The sequence below is a fragment of the Fukomys damarensis genome, unplaced genomic scaffold (genome assembly GCF_012274545.1).
Source record: "Fukomys damarensis isolate Sample0158 unplaced genomic scaffold, DMR_v1.0_HiC HiC_scaffold_39, whole genome shotgun sequence".
NCBI lineage: Eukaryota > Metazoa > Chordata > Mammalia > Rodentia > Bathyergidae > Fukomys > Fukomys damarensis.
Window position 1 is genome coordinate 123,806,261 of NW_022900951.1, and position 18,205 is coordinate 123,824,465.

Sequence of the window (18,205 nt, forward strand, 5' to 3'; positions counted from 1 at the left end):
TCCTATACTTTCTCTTTCTGTTCACACAAAATCTACCTATTCATTTGGTAGCGGGGTTAAATAGCTTTCTGACTCTACGTGAGCACTGAAAGGTAAAAATTGCGCTCTGGACCATGAAAAGTGGGATCACTTCACAGAAGCAGGGCTCACCCCAATCCCCTCTTTCCACTCACCCTCTTCCCACTTCACATCAATCCTTTAGAAGGAAAGTGTGGGAAGATCTGCCTCTGGCTTGTGAGAGATTTCAAAGGAGGGTGTGGTTGTTCTTGAAGAGGTCACTGACGTACTGGGCTTCTCAGGCTGGCCCCAGAGGTGGTGCTGGAGTCCCCTGGGCAGTGATGCCACCCTGACTACTCCCATCTCCCCACACAGCTGCCACCACAGGGAGCTCCTGAATGTTGATGGAAACCAGCAGAGTCAGTCAGGACCAAGGTCCAAGCTCTTCCAGGAACCAAGGTGCTGCCCCCCAGGGAGGACGGAGGGGAACTGCAAAATCTCACTCTGTGAGTGCAGTCAGAGCCTGGGCACGTGGCTGGATGTGACGTCCACTGACTCCCTGACCCATGGAGTCAGATCTTTGTGAGGGTCTTCTGAGTCCTTTGCTTCAGGTGAAGGTAGCACAGAGACTCAGGTGGGCATCGAGGGGGTGAGTTATGGGAAGTGTAAGAAAGCTCCAACCTGAAGAGAGTGGCCCCACACAAGCCAGATCTCCCTCTCTCATCAGGCTCTCACCTTCAAAGAGGATTTTCCAGTTAAACTTCTTTCCACCAAGGAGAGCTAGGGAGTGAGCGCTTTGGTCTGAAGGGATCACCGTTAGGTTCATAGAGGATGGGGATCCCAGCTCTGGAGGAATTTAGGTGACAAACACTGAAGAGAAAGGAGGGGACTTAAGAATCTCCTTCTACCCCTGTAAATGTTGGGAGACCCTGGGCATGTTGGCAGATGCGTACTCCACTGTATCATGCCCATGGGATCAGAGAAGGGTGAAGTCTCTTCTGAGTTTCTTGCTTCAGGTGAGGGGAGCACAGAGGCCTAGCTTCAGTTAAAGTGAGAAGTGAGGAAGTCCCACACCAGAGCGGGTCCCCAAACAATCTAGACTTCCCTGTGTTGTTGTCCATGCTCTCTGGGGAAGAATTTTCAGGTGGAGGTCTCTGTATTCAGGAAATCCAGACTGCAGTCTTGTCTTGTTCTGAGGTTTGGGCTTCAGGGGAGAGGAGTGCACAGGACCTGGGCTGAATTAGGCCAAGGTGAGATCTGAGGGAAGACAGGAAGCTGCACTCCAGAGAGAGGATGCCAGAACCTAGACCTCTGTTACCTGTCCTGCACTGCTTGGTGCAGAATTCTCTGGAGAGCATCCCGTTTCACCACATTGGGAGATTGCAGGAAAACAGAATCTTGTTTTGAGGACTGAGGTTTAGATCCTCGGAGTAGAAAATGCTGGAGATCAGGTAGCTCAAGTTGAGGAGTTGCAGGACTGGGCAAGGACTGAGGAAACTCAAGAGCGAGAACGAGAGGGGGGGAATCCAGAACAAACTAGAAATGTCTGTTTTCAGCCCTGCAACACAAAAACGTTCTCAGGTGAGGGCCTCCTTCTCTTCAGGGAACTCAGAGAATCATACTCATGTTCTGAGGTCCCTCCTTCAGATGTCAGCAACCTATAGGACCAGGCTCAGGGAGGTCAAGGAGAGGGAGTGTGGGGGACCAAGGAAGCCCCTCCCCAGGCAGAGGAACCACAGAGGATCCAGACCTGCCTCTGTGTCAGAGCTGCAGCACACTGGGGTAGATTGGTGAGGACGAGTCCCTCCCTACTCTCAGCCACAGGGATCCTGGGAGTCACGGCCCAGTCCTCAGGTCAGTGCTTCTGTGAGGAGACGACACAGGACCTGAGCTCAGTCAGGGGGACTGGGAAGCCCCTCCCTGATGGCATCCCAGAATAATCCAGGTCTGCCTCTGCTGCCCTTCTGTTCCCCAGGGCAGTATTCTCAGGTGGATGCTCCTTGTTGCCCCAAGGGACCAACCTGGACAGGTAGAGCCTTGTTCCAGGGGTCTTGCCTCAGGTGGCAGAAAAGACACCCTGGGCTCAGTCAGCCACCTTCAGGCTCTGTGGGAGGAGGAGGCCCCGCACCAGGCAGAGGGTCCCTAAGTGATAATCCAGCTCTGCCTCTCTTCACAGCCTGCACCACTCAGGGCAGAGTGGGCCCCACCCCCAGGTCTACCCCAGGGGACCCTGAGTGTGTCACTTTGGCTGTGAGGTCCACACTGCATGGGTGGGGAGCGGAGAGGGCCGTGGCTCTTTTACGGGTGATGGGGAGACCCTGTGGGAATGAAGAAGTTGCTCCTGACAAGAGGGGTCCTAAACAACTCAGAAATGGTTCTGTAATTTTTTAATTTATATTTAATGCAAGTCGATATTAATAATTTTTTAAAAAACTCGTTCTATGAAAAAATAAAGCAAAATTTTATAATAAATTAAAGAGTGACATTAGTTAATACACTGTGTACCATAATTTCAAAAGAATTTTCAGAATGTGAGAGTACAAGTTATAGACAAAGACTCTTACAAAAAAGAAGCAAATAGATAATAGCACAAAACTTTCTTTTCAATGAACCAAGAGGACTTAGCAGTATAAATGAAACAAATTAGCATATATATTGAAATGATTTTGAAATCACCCAATAAATAATTTGAGGAATTATTAGAAGTTCTCCCTACTTCCTATTTATCTATCTTCATTTTTTTCATTTTTCCTTAACATTTAATAGAAACTATGTCCAATAAATTTTTCCTGTAGTTTACATAAGATGACCACTACAGAAATTTACTTCGTTTAGAAGGAAGATAGACAGTGAAGGAGAGCCCAGTCCTATGGGATATTTTCAAGCTCTGGCCCTGTAAATTTTGATGTGGAATTCTTCAGTGTGCATCCTAGTTCACCTCAGGGGCTCTGGGAATCAGAGACTTATTCTGAGGGTTGTGCTTGAAGTCCCAAGATGTGTTAGGTCTTGGTGAGATGAGTAGGACAGAGCGAGAAAACCTCATCCAGGGCAGAGGGTCCAAAAAAATCCCACCTTTCTGCAGTTGTCAGCTTTGGACCCAGAACTGAACTGTTCAGGGGTTCCACTGCCTCCTGCAACCCTTTTCTGCTTCTAGGTCCTTGGGTGTCAAAGCCATGGTTTGAGGGGAGCAAAATGAGGTTGGCAGAGGACAGGGGTCCAGGAAGGAGGCCGTCTACACCTTTAGCATCAAGGCAACTGGAAGTCATATAACAGGAAGTTAAGTGGGATGTCTGCATGTAGGAAAATATTTTGATGAACCTTCACACTATTTTTCATAGTGGCTGTAGTAATTTGCATTGAAGAATTATGAATTCACAGAGCAAGATTGGGTTTGGTGAGATTGTTCAATGTATGTTTAATGGAACAGTATATTTACAAAGGTTTTCACGTTGTAAAGGGAGAGGTAAAACTATTGGGGAAAATAAGAAATTATATGCCTAAATGTATATCAAATAAGCAAATGCTTCTAGAACAAATAATTGAGTTTAGATATGTCTCTGGATTCACAAGCATTATGCTTGAATTTTTATACAAACAAAAGCAACTGGAAATTTACATTAAACAGCATGACTTAAGATTTAAAAGAATGAATCAAAAGGAACAAATCTAACAAAAGTATAGACAAATCTCCATATTGAGAAATATATTAAAAAGGATGAGATAATGAAGTTCTAAATAAATTGAATGATAAACATTGATCATTACCAAGATAATTTAATAGAGTTACAAAGCCAATTTTCCCAAATACCTCGATAGATTCAGTGCCATATAAATAAATATTATGAGTCTAGCATTCATATAAAATGCAAAAGACCTAGACCCACCAAAGAAAACTGTTAGCATAGAACAAAGTTGAAGGAGTTGCCCTACTTCATTTCAAGAATTATAAATTAACAACAAACAAGGCAGTGAAACCTGTCTAGAAATACATCAATGTAACAGAATGCAGTCCAAGAATAGATCCACATGTATCTGCATGTACAACTAATTATGGAAAATTAAGGATTACAGGAGAGAAAGGAAAGTCTAAAACAACTATTTCTGAAATCATCATCTCCATATGCAAAGAGTAAACCTTGATCTATTCGATGTCTGTATCTATTTAGATAGATATAGATAATTCTTAGATTTCTCATCCCAGGGATAAAACACCTGACAGCCACAAGTGAAAGGAGGAGAGGTTTATTCTGGGTCACAGTTTTCAGCCAAGAAGCAGAGAGAAGGGGAGAGAACACCCTTCCAGTGTTGCTCCAAGTGACCCCCGCCCCGTTCACCAGTCCCCTCCTCTGAATGGGAGACTTTTGGGGGACATTTTAGATGTGCAGCATAACAATCTGTCTCTCCAAAGAGAAACAGAGATAGTAACAGGGACATTTGGAAGAATTAGATCACGTGATTGTGTCATCTGTCACATTTGAACCCTGTGGGGCAGGCTAGCACGTCGGAAACTCCCACAGTATTTCTTTATTTTTCTTAAAATATATTACTATACTCTTGATTAATGTGTATAAACTATACACATTAATGTGGAAATTCAGTGTGATATTTCATCGCACGGATTCAGCGCGCACTCCTCAAACCCAGCCTTGCTGTATCCACTCTCCCCCACACCCTTCCCACCCTCTGGGAATCACTGGTGTACATCCAGGTTGACTGTTTAAGAACATGCTGTACTTGTCGTCTTGGGGCTACTTTATTTCACTTAACAAAAGCACCTCTCACTTCAGGAACTAAAATTTGCACAGTTTTGAAACTTTAACTTTTAGTTTACTGCAGAAATTTCCTGCAAATATCTTAAAAGAAGCCTAACAAAAATTTACATTTTCTATAGACACAACTATAGAATTATACTGACACATTCAGGTAAAAGGATTCTCATATAAGTAGAGCAATATGTCATATTCATTGACAGGAGAAGGAATATAGTCAAAGTCTCAATTTTCCTTAAATTCCTTATAACTCAGTGTCATACCTGTACAGGGTAAAATTACATAAAAATTAGGCCATAGCATTGTGCTTTCTGAATTAACCTTGGAAAGCAACAGAAGAGAGAGGGAGTAAAGTCTAGCAAACAACATGAGCAACTAAGTGTAAACCTCACAGCATGAGGGATCCCTGGGGGAGGCCGAAGACTGCTGACCTGGGTCTGGAGTTTGCATAGAGGACAGCAGGTGGGGTCTGCACCCGGGCCTGCAGAGGAGGAGCATGACAGCCTGAGGCAGAAGATAGCTGCAAACTCCCGCCTCTACTACAATGCACAGTGGGGGGCAGCGCCTCACTCCAGAGGTCTCCATGGCCAGGGGAAACACGAGGACAGCAGGAGAGTGGAGAGAGCACGGCTGCAGAGATTCTGCTAGTAACACCCTGTGCCCACCCTGGCGGGGGACGACTGGCTGTAAAAACAACTGCTATTTCCCTGCAAAGTAGATGTATGAGAACATAAAGAATGCAAGAGAAATGGAAAAGCAGATACAGCCCTGAATCATGCGTAGTAGCCATGGTTACTGAAGTCAAATAGTTATGTTAAATAAACGTCTCCTCCTTTCTGCCCTAGGGAGCCCTGGGAGTCAGGCTTTCCCCCAAGGTGAATATTTTCAGGTTCAGAAATGACAGAAATCTCTATGCTGTACAAGAGCCAAAGTGAAGACCCTTAAGAAGGACCAAGATGACCAACAGAATCCCATTTGTCTCTTCCTGTCAGACCCTAGGCTCAATGATGGATGTGATATCCATTACCTGCTTCCTGATGGGGTCAGAGTGCTGTGATGGTCTTGTTCTGAGGTGGCTGCTTCAGGTGAGGGGAGTGGAGAGGGCCCCAGCTCTGTTAGGGGTAGAGATTAGAGTGTGAAAGCCCTATCTCAGAAAGAGTGTCTCCAAACAATCCAGATATGCCTATTTTTTATTCCTGAACCACAAGGAACTATTTTCAACTGAGATCACATTGCAACTCAGCAGAGGGGAACAGATTCAGGTCCATGTTGGACTGAGGTTCAAGTTCTGTTAGGACTCAAGGTGATGACACCTAAGGAGGATTAGTGGACAGGGAAGCTCCCCTTCTACCCTTGTATCAGACCCTGGTACGTTGTTGGACAAGGAGTCTACTGACTGTACCTCATTGGGTTGGAGAAACAGAAGGGCCTGTTGTGAGGTTCAGGCTTCAGGTGAGAGGAGTAGAGTGGCTGGGGCTCAGTTAGGGGTTATGGTGACGGGCTATGTGAGGAGTAGAGATGCCTCAATTTAGAAAGAGGGTCCCTAAACTATCCAAATCTTCCTCTCTTGTCATCCCTGGATCACACAGGGGCTGATTTGTTGGAATGAGCTACAGCCTCAGGGAATGCTGGAAGGTAGAGCCTGGGACAGTGAAAAACAGAATCAGGTCCATAGAGGGCTTGGTGCCGGCTCTGCCCGGAACCAAGGTGCCAATCCCTAGGGAGGAGAGAGAAAGACCTAATGAACTCCTTTCTGTTCCTGCTGTCAGCCCTGGGAGACTTGGTACATGTTGCAGGACTTGACATCTGCTCACTGCTCCTGCTCTGGGTCAGAGGGGTAAGAGGTCCTGTTCTGCTCTGTGTGCTTCAGGTAAGAGGAGCTGAGAGGGCCCAGGCTCTGCTACGGGTCATACCGAAGGTTTGTTGGAGGAGTGAAGAAACCCCGCCCCAGAGAGGGATCTGGAATGATCCAGATTTACCTGTGTCGTCAGCCCAGCACTCTGGAAAAACAATTCTCCTATGGGGGCCATAATTTTGCCTCAAGGCATGCAGAGCACACAGTCACAGCCTTGTTCTGAGATCCGGGCTTCAGTGGAGAGGGAGGAGTGGAGAGAACCTGGGCTCAGTTAGTTCAAGGTGAGGGCTGAGAGAAGACTGAGGAAGTCCCATGTCAGAGAGAGAGTTTCAAAACATTCTGGAAAAGACTCTATTGCCTGCCCTGCAGAGCAAGGTGCAGAATTCTCCAGAGGGAGCCCCCTTTCACCTCACTGGGACCAGAGCACTGAGCTTCAGGTGAGAGCACTGAGGGTATTGTTCTGAGCTTTAGCCTTCAGGTGGGTGGAGATAGGACTTAGACTTGATTAGGTTAATTTCAGAGGCAGACAGAGGAGTGAAGAAATCCCAAATGGAGGGTTTCCAAAAAACCCCACATCTGCCTCTGCTGACAGCCCTGCACTCTGCAGTGGAGAATTCTCAGTGAGTACCCTCTTTGCTTCAGGTATCCCTGGAATTCAGAACCTGGTTCTGAGGTCCTTGATTCCAATGGGAGCAGGAGAGAGGACCTGGGCTCAGCTAGATCAAGTTGAGGGCTGTGGTTAAGCATGGGAGCCCTGAACCAGGTAGCAGGCCCCCAAGTAATCTGTAGCTGCCTGTGTTGTCAGGGTTGTCCTTGGGACACACTTGCCAGGGCACTCCACTCTCACTCCTCATGCCCAGGATGACCTCTCTGTCTTAGAAATCCTGCAGTGTCAGACACTTTGTCCAAAGGTGAGCACAGTAAGGTGGATATAGGTCACGGGTCCTGATTTTGGGAGAGACCAAAAGTCAGGTCTGAGGGAGGAGAGGGACCCCAACGGAATGCCTTTTAGTGCTTCCTATCAGCTCTGTGAAGTCCCTGCAAAGTAGATATATGAGATTCAATGACTTCAGCCTCTGGAGTCAGAGGGAGGTGAGGGCCATGTTCTGAGGTCTGACTTTTAGGTGAGGGCAGCTGAGAGAACCTGTGACCAATCCAAGTGGCTCCAAAGTGGGACTTCTGAAATCCCAGCCCAGAGAGAGGCTCTGAACAAACCAGATCCAACTATCTTGTCAGACCTGGACCACAAGGGGGCAGGCTGTCAAAATGCGGCCTCTCCCCACTTGGGCCTCAGGGTCCTGGAAGTCAGAGCCTTGGTGTGACAGGGAACAGTCAGGTAAGAAGAGATGAGGGTTCAGACTGCCAAGATCCAAGTTTAGGACCCAGGGGTAGGAATTAGGGAGTCCATCCCATCCCACTGGATAAGCCCATAGGGGACCTCTCTGCCCCTGTTATCAGGCCTGGCAATCCCTGGGCATAGTGCTTGGGTTTGTGGAACTGCAAATTTCATTGGTGAAGCTCTGAGAATAGTAAAACTCTTGGTCACAGAGAAGACCCCACAGAAGTTGTCCCTTGCTATGAGTCCAAGGAAGCTCCATACAGGGGTCTCTAGTCTTCTACAACAGAGTCCAATGGACTCTAAGGTCTTTGAAGAAGGGAGAAGGTGTCAGGGAATAGGGTGACTTTGATCCTGGCCCAGTCAAGATGAAAAGTGAGGCAGGACTGCGGGGCCCAGGACATGTGATAGATAGGACCCAGCCTGCCTAATCGTTCAATCTGAGTGCTGTCCTACATTCCTACCCAGAATCTGAGGGAGGAGGACTGAGACTCCCAGAGGGTTGGGGCTGCCTCCAGGACTCCAGGGGAGGACTTACAGGGACATTGAGGGACATTGCACCCCACATCAGAGGGTGACCACCCAGACGTCAGCCCCTGGGGGATGCAGTGCACACTTGCCCTGGCTTTTGGTGTCAGGGAGGAGGGGGCCTTGGTCTGAGGAGTGTGGACTCAGGTCAGCAGTTCCAAGCCACGGGAAGCCTGGTCCTACTGACAGGCTGGGGTGGCCTCAGGCAGGACTGTGTACAAGAGTCACCCTGCCCGTCCTTCCACCTCTGCTGTCCTAGGGAGATGGTGTAGTTAATTGGCCAGATGCACCCACAGGTAAGCATCAGGGAAATGTGAACACCTGGGCCTGCACCAGACAAGGGAGGGCTTCTGTTGGTCTTGGGAAACCCTACAGAGGCATCCAGATGTGCTGCATTTTTGTCTCCCTGTTCTCAGGGAGGAGGGCCTTGCTGTGAGGATCTCTACCAGGTCACAGGAGCAGACGCATCCTGTCAGCAAAGGGAGCAGGCGGGATCTGCCGGAATCAAGGCGAGGAACTTGGATGAGCTCTGAAGGTGGTTTCAATTGATACATGCTTGATATGCGTAATGATTACATTCCTTGAGGGGATTTGGTATAAGTACATGACCCATGTGCATTCTTTTTTCGAATTTCCTTTCCCTCTCTTCACTGCTGTCCCTCCTTGCATCTAGTAGATCATAGGGACTAGGTACATGTGCAAATTTTACAATTCACACTTTTAAAAAATCTGATATCCTTCCCCTCTTCCCTCCTCTCTCCAGCTCTTGGCTCCCTTCCAATACCCGAAAGATCTCTCTCACTATTTATCATTATCCATCTTTTATTTTGCTTTTTATTTATATTTTGGGTTTTTCACATAAGAGAAACCGTAGGACATTAAACTCGCATGTATGTGATTTAGCTCATATAACTGTATGGCCTCAAGGTGCATCCACTTTCTTATAAATGACCCAAGTTTATTCCCACATGTTCTTCATCCATTCATCTACTGATGGACATTTAGGCTCTTTCCAAGATTTAGCTGCTGTACTTGTGCTGCTATACACATGCTATTGCATGTATCACTGTGATATGATGTCTTTAATATCCTAAGAAGGTACCTATGAGTAGAACATCTGAACTGAGTGCAATTTTTGTATTATTTTTGCTAAATAATGTTAATACTGATTTCCATATTGTTTGTACCAGTTTACATGCCCACCAACAGTGGAGAAGGACTCCTTTCTATGTGTAGGTCTGCCAGCGTTTGACTTTTAATTTTTTTAAGCAAACATTTATTGCTACATTTTAGATATAAAAAATGGTAATGTTCATCATAGGGAATTTGTACCATTACATGATATATCTTGTTTCCATTTTTCCCTGTCCCCCCCTTCTTTGTGTACAGAAGCTTTGTTTCCATATTTTCCTTTGATTTTCTTTTTTTTTTCCTTGTGCCGGAAAGTCATTATTTATGGAGATGAATTCTGTTCTGTCAATTTTGCAATTCTAGGTCTCTTCTGTTTGCTATGAATGTTAGGATATTTTCTCCTGTTCTGTGAGGGATGCTATGGTATTTTTTTGGGATTTCATTATATCTATATGACATGTTTGTAAATATTGCCATTTTGACAATAATGGTTCTGCCTTTCCAACAACAAGAATATTTTTGCATTTTTTGATATCCTCCTTTTTCAGAGTACTGTAGATTTCATCATAGAGATTTTTCACTTCCTTGCTTATATTAATTCCCAAGTATTTAATTTTTATGCTATTATGAAAGATTTTGTTTTCCTCATTTGTTTTTTTTGGGGGGGGTTGAGTTTATTCATGGACTCTTAATACCTTAGTAAATACTTCATTACTGTTTTGTATCAAGCTGGGTGTTGTGGCACACACCTGTAATCCCAGCACTCAGGAGGCTGAGGCAGGAGGATAGCAGCAAGTTCAAGGCCAGCCTAGGCTACACAGTGAGTTCAAGGATAGCCTGAACTATATTGTGAGACCCTGGCTCAAAAAAATATTTTGTATCATTTTTTTAGCACTTTTTATTAATGTTTTGTGAATGCTCCTGGATTGTTTTGGTTATTACTTCCATTATCTGTTCAGTTATTTTTTTTTCTGTGATCTTGCTGAGAAGGATCTATTTAATCTGTTTTTTCAACGCCTCTGTTTTCTTTCTGAGTTTGAAATATGCTTCTTGGGTTGGCTTTGGGGGAGTTTGGAGTTTTGGGAGGCATTTTCTTGCTTTGCTTTCTCATGTTCTATTTTCTTTTTGTTTGTTTGTCTGTTTGTTACTTTTCTCTTCTGCTGAAGTTAATGCCACTTAATGGAAAGATACTGTTGTTCCTATGGAGTTCTGTTTGGCTTTAGTTTGCTTTTGAGTGAGTACTTTTGGCATAGCTAACTACAGTCTGTTGCCTCTGTTCTAAGATCTGACCACCTCTGTTAATGTGGGAGGGGAGGATGCTTTATAATTTGCCCAATACCATATTATGTGGGACTGTGCCCTGGTACCGTTAATGTCAAAATGTAATCTGAGTATTGGGATACAGAGAAAAGCATTAATGGCAACAATTATGGGACCTTGGCAATGTAAAGCAAATCAGATACAACGGCATCATCCATGCCAAATTGGATATTCACATACATTAAGAAGCAATTAGTTACCACCCTTAACCATAAAATAGAAATTTTCAATTATATTATAAACATTAAAACAAGCTAGATATAAACATATAGCTAATACGTACTGAATGTGACACCTAATGTTAGAAAAAATTCAACAGTTACTATATAATGTTAAGTAACTTATAAAGATTAAGAGAGCTTACTGTTTATTATATTAAAGACATAGCACCCAGCCATCCTCCTGCTGGGTATCTTCCCAAAAGAATTAAAAGAATCATATCACAGTGATATATGCATAGCTATGTTTATAGCAGCACAGTTTGCAATAGCTAAAACTTGGAAACAGCCCATTTGCCCATCCGTTGGAAACAGGATAAAGAAGATGTGGTTTTTCTGTAAAGTGGAATACTACTCAGCCATAAAGAATGAGAAATTAGATTCATTCACAGGAAATGGATACATATGAGGATATACTCCTAAGTGAAATAAATAAGTCACACATGTGTAAACACCGAATAGTTTCTCTGGTGTGAAAAACTATAATAGTACATAAGATCCTAATGAGATAATTGACAATGTGAAATAGGAAGAAAGGGGCTAAAGGTGTAGGGAAAGTGGGAAGGGTAGGGGAAAGGTAATAAGGGAAAAGAAAAAAATATGAGAAAATGAAAAAAATGGAAATAAAGTGTTTGTAAATTGGGAGGGGAGGAGGGGTGAAGGGGGAGTAGGGACAAGGGGAAAAAATGGAACCAAGACCTGTCATGTAGAGGTACAAGATCCCAGTAATGAATGTAACTGTACTGTATGTACCAATAAACTCAATGAGGAAAAGAAAAAGACATAGGGGGCTTTGAAAAGGGGAATAAAGGAAAAAAAGTTTGAAAGTTCTAGGATAGTAGTGGTGAACCTATGGCAAGCATGTTATTTGTTTTTCTTTTAAGGCAAAAGATGTTAATGTATGAGATGTTTTTCCTAAATCAAAATCTCACTACTCAGGTTTAATTGCTGAGTTGGCACTTTGTGATAAATAAATATGGGCTGCAGTTTGGGCACTTATCTCCAAAAGTTTCACCATCATTGCTCTAGGATATAAAGAGGAGGGAATAGTTGGAGAAAAGATTCTTTAAGAACTAAAAGGGTGTTTATAGATTTAGGTAAATGTAGCAACAGCAACAACAAAAAAACTCATGAGAAATTGAACAGAATAGAATCAAGGGAGAAAAGGAAAGGCATTATATGGAGAATAACAATATAGAAAATCAAAAGGGAAAAGAAAACAAGAAGTGAGAAAAATATAAGAAAAATATTTGATTTCCAAAATATAGATTTTCAAAATATAGAATTTTGAAACCTATCAACTCTCAGTTTTCTTAGATGCCCCTCTACTTTTCACAGGCTGTGTACAAGTCGCAAACTGTTCTTGCTCACAGTAGTAGATCAAGAAGGGATCTATGTTGGATGCAGACAGGAGAGCAAAGGCTTAAAAAGCCAAGGTAGAGTCTTTCAAATCCAGAGCAACTCAGACTGGACCTGGCCTGTGGCTGCTGGGAGTGGGACCTCTTCCCTTGCCAAACAAGCTGAAAGTTTTCAATGGATCTCTTTCTAGCCACATCCCTCTCCATGGTCATTTTCTGAGAATGTCTCTTACCAAGTCACTGTGGGAGGATAACATCTGGAACCCTGAAGAGTTGCTGTTCTGTGGCTGTTCTGAATTCCAGGTTCAAATATTCTACCCTTTCCTGGAGTAGCACCCAAACATGTGATCTCCAAGGATAAGGCAGGCACTTGCAGAGGGTTCAGTCCCCTGCTATTTCCTGTGTAAGGGCTCTGGAAGAACAGAAATCCACACTGTCCCTGCAGAGCACAGTGCCTTTCCTCCTCAGGATCTTCTGGAGTCTCCATGTTTCCCCTTGGTTCTACAGCTTCAGTCTTCATTCCCAAGAATCAGAAGCCAGAGAGAAAGAGCAGACTATTTTGTTCTCTTTTCTACATTCTAGTCTGTCTCTTGAGCTCTGTAGTTTTTAATTTTCCTGTCATTTCATTCCAGATTCTTGGAGAAATCTCTCTTTTTTTGTTTCCTTTTTTTCTCCCCAAAATATAATTTTCCCAGAGTCTGTATTTTGAATATTGGAGAGGCTGAATTACTGTTGCTCTCTACCCTTCTATTCTCTAGCTTTGAAGGTAACACACACCCATGAAAAAGGAAACCCACAAAACCTGGCTTTCCATGTTTTCAGTCTGCAGTTCCCAGTGATGGGAGCTGTATGTGATTTGCTTTTATTTCTGCTAAGTGGTTGTGGGTAGTAGGACTCAGGGATGTGAGGTGACTACAAATCAGTCTAAGTAGCAACATATGGTTAGTAAATGGAGGACCCCAAGAGCTGACCCTAGCTATGGCCTCTTCCTTAGGACTGAGTGTGCCCACTGTCGAGAAACAACAGTCTTTCTGTCCCCTGGGTCAGGCATAGGAGGCCCTAAGTGGCATGTTCACTTCTACCACGGGCAGAAAGGTGGGGAGTCATAAGGGAGATGAGGTCTTGGTATCAAAGGGGAGGTCATTTCTTCTCTGGTGGGGTTGTGACGAGGAAGGTTATGCCGCCAAAGGAAGAAGATGCAGAAAATGCAGAAACTCACAGGGGATGTATTACTAATTTTTCATTGCTGAAACCCAATACCCAACACCTGCAACTTAATAGAGACAAAGTTGATTGTGATTACAAGTTACAGTGGTTTAATCCATAATTGGACAGCTCCAGGCAAAACATCAGAGTGGAATGGCCTTGTGAGAGGAAAGCTGCTTACTACAAGTCTTCTAGGAAGCTGAGAGTGAAGGGCAGAGCCAGAAAAGGAGATATAATCCTCCTTTCTCACACCCACAGTGACCTTCCTCTTCCTACCAGGGCCCACTTCTTAATGGCAAGCCAACTGTTGGTCCTCCATAATCCAATCACCTCCCAAGGCCCTGCCTTGGTCCCATGGGACTTTAGTGGGAAATCTAAATTAAACCAAAAACAGAGGTCCTGCATCACAGGAGAGATGGGTAGAGGTCCTGCTATGAGTCCTGGACTCCCCATGTACAGATAATGGGATGGGTTCCTGCTCACTTCTTTTGATAATCTTGGAGATCTCAGGGAGGTGAGGGATTTGATCTGAGAGGGTGTCTGCAGGTTGTACAGGAAACCCCATGTCATCAGAAGACATAGAGGTCCCAGGATCTACCAACAGTCAAAGTGAGGGCCCTAAAGGAGGACAGAGTTTACCTCTGCCTAGAACACAGACGGGTGGATGCTAGGAAATATCTATCCAGTCTCTTTGTTTATCACAGTAAGCCTGGAAATGGCAGTGAGGTTGAGGCCTCTGTCTTAGTTCTAGGTAATTTGTCTTAAGGAGTTGAAGGCCTTGGTAGGAAGGGGCTAGACTCTGAACAACAGAAGTAGGATATCAGGCACTGGCAAGAATCTAAGTGAAGGCAGAGGGAACCCGTTAACAGAACATACAGTACCCTAAACTCAACCTGTCCTTTTGCCACCTGTCATCAGACCCAGAGAATACAGGTGGGCTGGCTTCTCCTCAATTCCTATTTGAATGTCTCACAGAGATAGAACTGGTTTAAAAGTGGGCACAGGTCATCCCATGGAGAGTCCTAGACCTTACCATTTGTAAAGCTAAGGATGCAGCAGATTCCTTTCCTAGGGCTCTTGTAATCAAGTGAATTTTTCCACCTCCTGCTGTTGCCCCAGGTAGATGTATCCAGATATGTTCCCTCTCAGAGAGGTGGCCACTTTCTCTGAGAAGTTGCCTCTGCCAGCAGAGGGCTGGCATCCAGGGCCCTTAGTAAGTAGAGAGGGAACCATATATACACAACAGTGGGAATCTTATAGAGTCCAGCCCACCCCTCTTCTAAAGGCTGGGATATAGGCATTGTGTGCATCCTGAGGGGCCCTCCATGCCTCTTACAGGAGTTCCAGGAACCAGGAAGTGGTGGTCTTTATGTACAGCAGTCCACAGATCACACAGTAGAGGAGGTGCAGGAAGTGTCAGGATTAAAGTGAGGTGTGTGCCCTGATGTGTACCTAAGGTCCCCACTTCCCAGGACAGAGGGGACTCCATGATCTCAGGCCCCATTAGCCCTACTGTCTGCCCTAGAGCCTGTCCTATGTGATTCAGCTATACATAGAGAGGAGCAGTCTCACTTCCTTACCCAGGTTCCTGGGGACAGAGCCTCCAGGAGGCCAGAATTTTATGAAGCACTACAGCCCCATCCAAAGAAAAGATGTGTTGTGGGCCTTTACGGGAGCCAACAAGAGTACCATTCTCAGCTGAGTATAATCAGTTTTTCTCTCTCCTCCAGGCATCTGAGTCTTCATCATCAGATTCTTGCTGTCCTAAGAAACATCGGAACATCTTCATGGTCAGAGAAGACAGCACAGCAAGCTAGAGGGAGGCCATCCTGATCAACGAGAGACCTGGGGCCTGGTGGAGGTACACATTCTCAAACCTGAGGGAGAGCAAGTAACAATCACTGCTTCCTCAGCCTCCTCTTCCTGCTATACTCCAGTCTGGACTACATCAAGAGAAACGCCTCAGGGTGATCTTGTCTCTAGAATACGTAGGGTGTCTTTTCTCCCCCTACTACCATGGCCTCACGTCACATGTGCCAATTCAATGAGGGCTACAGTAGGCAAGAAGATGAGGATCTGTGCAGCTCAGAGAATGTTCTAGTCCGTCAGATCTTGCGACTTGTGTTCCTAGATGAAAAGATAGCTAAATTGTTGCCAATCCTGCTCCTCAAGTACCAAAAGAAAGAGCCAATCACCAGGGCAGAAATGCTGCACATTGTCGATGAGGATTACCATGTATACTTCCCTCTGATTGTCAGTCTAGTCTGTGAGTGCATGTGTCTGGGCTTTGGGATTGATGTGCAGGAAGTGGATCCTTCTGGCCACACATATGTCCTTATTCCTCTTTTGGGGCTTACTTATAATGGGATACTGGGCAATGACCAGATCATCCCTAAAATCAATCTTCTAATAGTCATCCTTACTATTATCTTCATGAAGGATAACTGTGCCAGTGAGGAAGACATAAGGAAAGTACTGAGAACGAGGGAAAAGTTACCTCAGAGTAAACATATTGTTATTGGGGAGCCTTGGAAATTCATCACGCAGGATTTGGTACGGGAAAAGTACCTGGTGTATCGGCAAGTGCGCAATAGTTATTCTGCTCGCTATGAGTTCCTGTGGGGTCCAAGGGCCAAGGCTGAAACTACCAAGATGAAAGTTTTGGAGCACTTGGCAAAAGTCAATAGGAGAGATCCCAGGTCCTACACACGTCTGTATGAGAAGGCTTTGAGAGAGGACCTACAGGATGCCATGCTTGAGTGATGGGGCCACAGAGGAGGTGAAGTGTGTGACAGGGACAAGTGCTATTCTGCAGCCACAGAACTAGCTTATGTCCCACCTCACGTGAAGTGGGGCCTATATTTTAGTCTATGTTTGCAGAGAGCAGGTCATTTTCTAGGTGGGGCATGGCCCAGGTGTGATGGGGATAATCCAGTACCTACCATCTTGATGACTATTCTATTTGGATTACATGGAAATTGATGTGTTTTCTTCATGACTTATCTTTTTCCTTTTTCCAAGATTAAAGGAGCTCTTGCATCTTATTTGAAGAAGGGTATTAATCTTACATATATTTTTAATTTTCTGATGTTGATGGTTGATTGTTATTTCAGATATAAATGTGATTTTGCATGATAATGATCATTTAGGAATTTTGCACTTTGATTCTAAGTGCAGGTATTTTTGAAATTTTGTACAATCAACTGAAACAAGTTAGTATTGGAATTGGAATTTCCTTAGAAATGTGTATGAAATTTATGTCAGATGGGGTTCAGAAATAGCGATAAGGATAAAAACCTAATGTTCTATATTATTAAAGATATATGTGTAACTGAACTTTTTGCAGTTTCTTTAATTATACTGTATTAGGGAAATTTGCTGTCAGTATAGAACCCCATCTACCTACAGGCACATTGACCTCCAAATTCTCATTAAAGTGTGCTCGTTGGAAGGTCCTGTGTCTGTGATAGAGATATGAGTAAAGTAGAGTGAGCAGGATTAAACTTATGCTATACGATGGTAGAATCCAGGAGAGCCACCAATGTCAGATGTGAGATGTCTGCCAGGACTTAAAGGGCACTGAGGGGGCAGAGTCTAGTGGATAGCAGCCATTCTGAGTGCTGAGCCAGGGCAGTTTGGGGCTTGGGGTAGCAGCTCTTCCTTCTGAAGGAATTGATTTTAATGCAGCTGCATGGTGGCCCAGGTCTAACATTCAGATGAGGTCTGGACCTGAGATAAAAGCCTGAGAGAATGGAAGACTGCTCTGAGCATGGTTTTGAGATCATGGATGAAGCTGGGAGGAATCTTCACCTGGGACAGCTATGAAAAGAGTGGTCCTACTCAGGGCAAGAACCAGGGAACTTATGCCTTTGCAAGGCTTCCCTGAGAGATAAGGGGGATTTTCCTGAGAGATCAGGTAAAATGAGGCCCTAAAGTCCCTGGCCAGGTGCTCTGTTCTCTGCTGGAAGGGTCTACTTTCCAGGGTTTTGCCGTACCCAGTTGAGTGCTTTCCTAGGGAAAAATTTTCTACTTCAGTCCAGTTTGCCTCAACACTCTTACAAGATTGCTGTCATGTTCTGGCCAGCGGTATCAGCCAGTTACACAAATGGTCAGATGACTGCCTAACCAAGGACTTCTCCCTCCAGAGACTCGGTGTTTGCAAGTGTCGTCTCCCTGTCTAATAACAGTACTCTATCTTGGTCAGTTTCTAATTATTTCTTTGTGAACAGAGTTTCTGCTGGTGATGTCAGGATATGAAAGCTTTGCTTGAAGTTTCACGAAATTGCATTTGTGTTGAGCTGGTCTTGTCACTAGAATGGCCAGGATTTTCAACCCTTTTTCATAGACACTTTGGGATTCCCAGGCTGGACTTTTGGTGAAGGGGATATGATTAAAAATAGTTGTTCCAGGACTGGTGATTTAGCTCAGTGGTTCCAATGCTTGCTTTACAAGAAAAAGGTCCCAAGTTCTATCCCCGACGCTCACCA

At 44.6% G+C, this 18,205-nt stretch overlaps 1 protein-coding gene across 1 annotated transcript in view; it reads left to right on the forward strand.

The window, feature by feature from the left end:
* The first annotated feature begins 6,510 nt into the window (after nt 1-6,510).
* LOC104848180 overlaps nt 6,511-18,205 on the forward strand; it is a 35,359-nt gene continuing 23,664 nt past the window's right edge. The window contains exons 1-3 of the mRNA XM_010604023.1: nt 6,511-6,636; nt 8,902-9,020; nt 15,449-16,477. Coding sequence (XP_010602325.1) covers nt 15,735-16,477 — 743 coding nt within the window. The 5' untranslated portion in view covers nt 6,511-6,636; nt 8,902-9,020; nt 15,449-15,734. The remainder of the gene's footprint in view (nt 6,637-8,901; nt 9,021-15,448; nt 16,478-18,205) is intronic.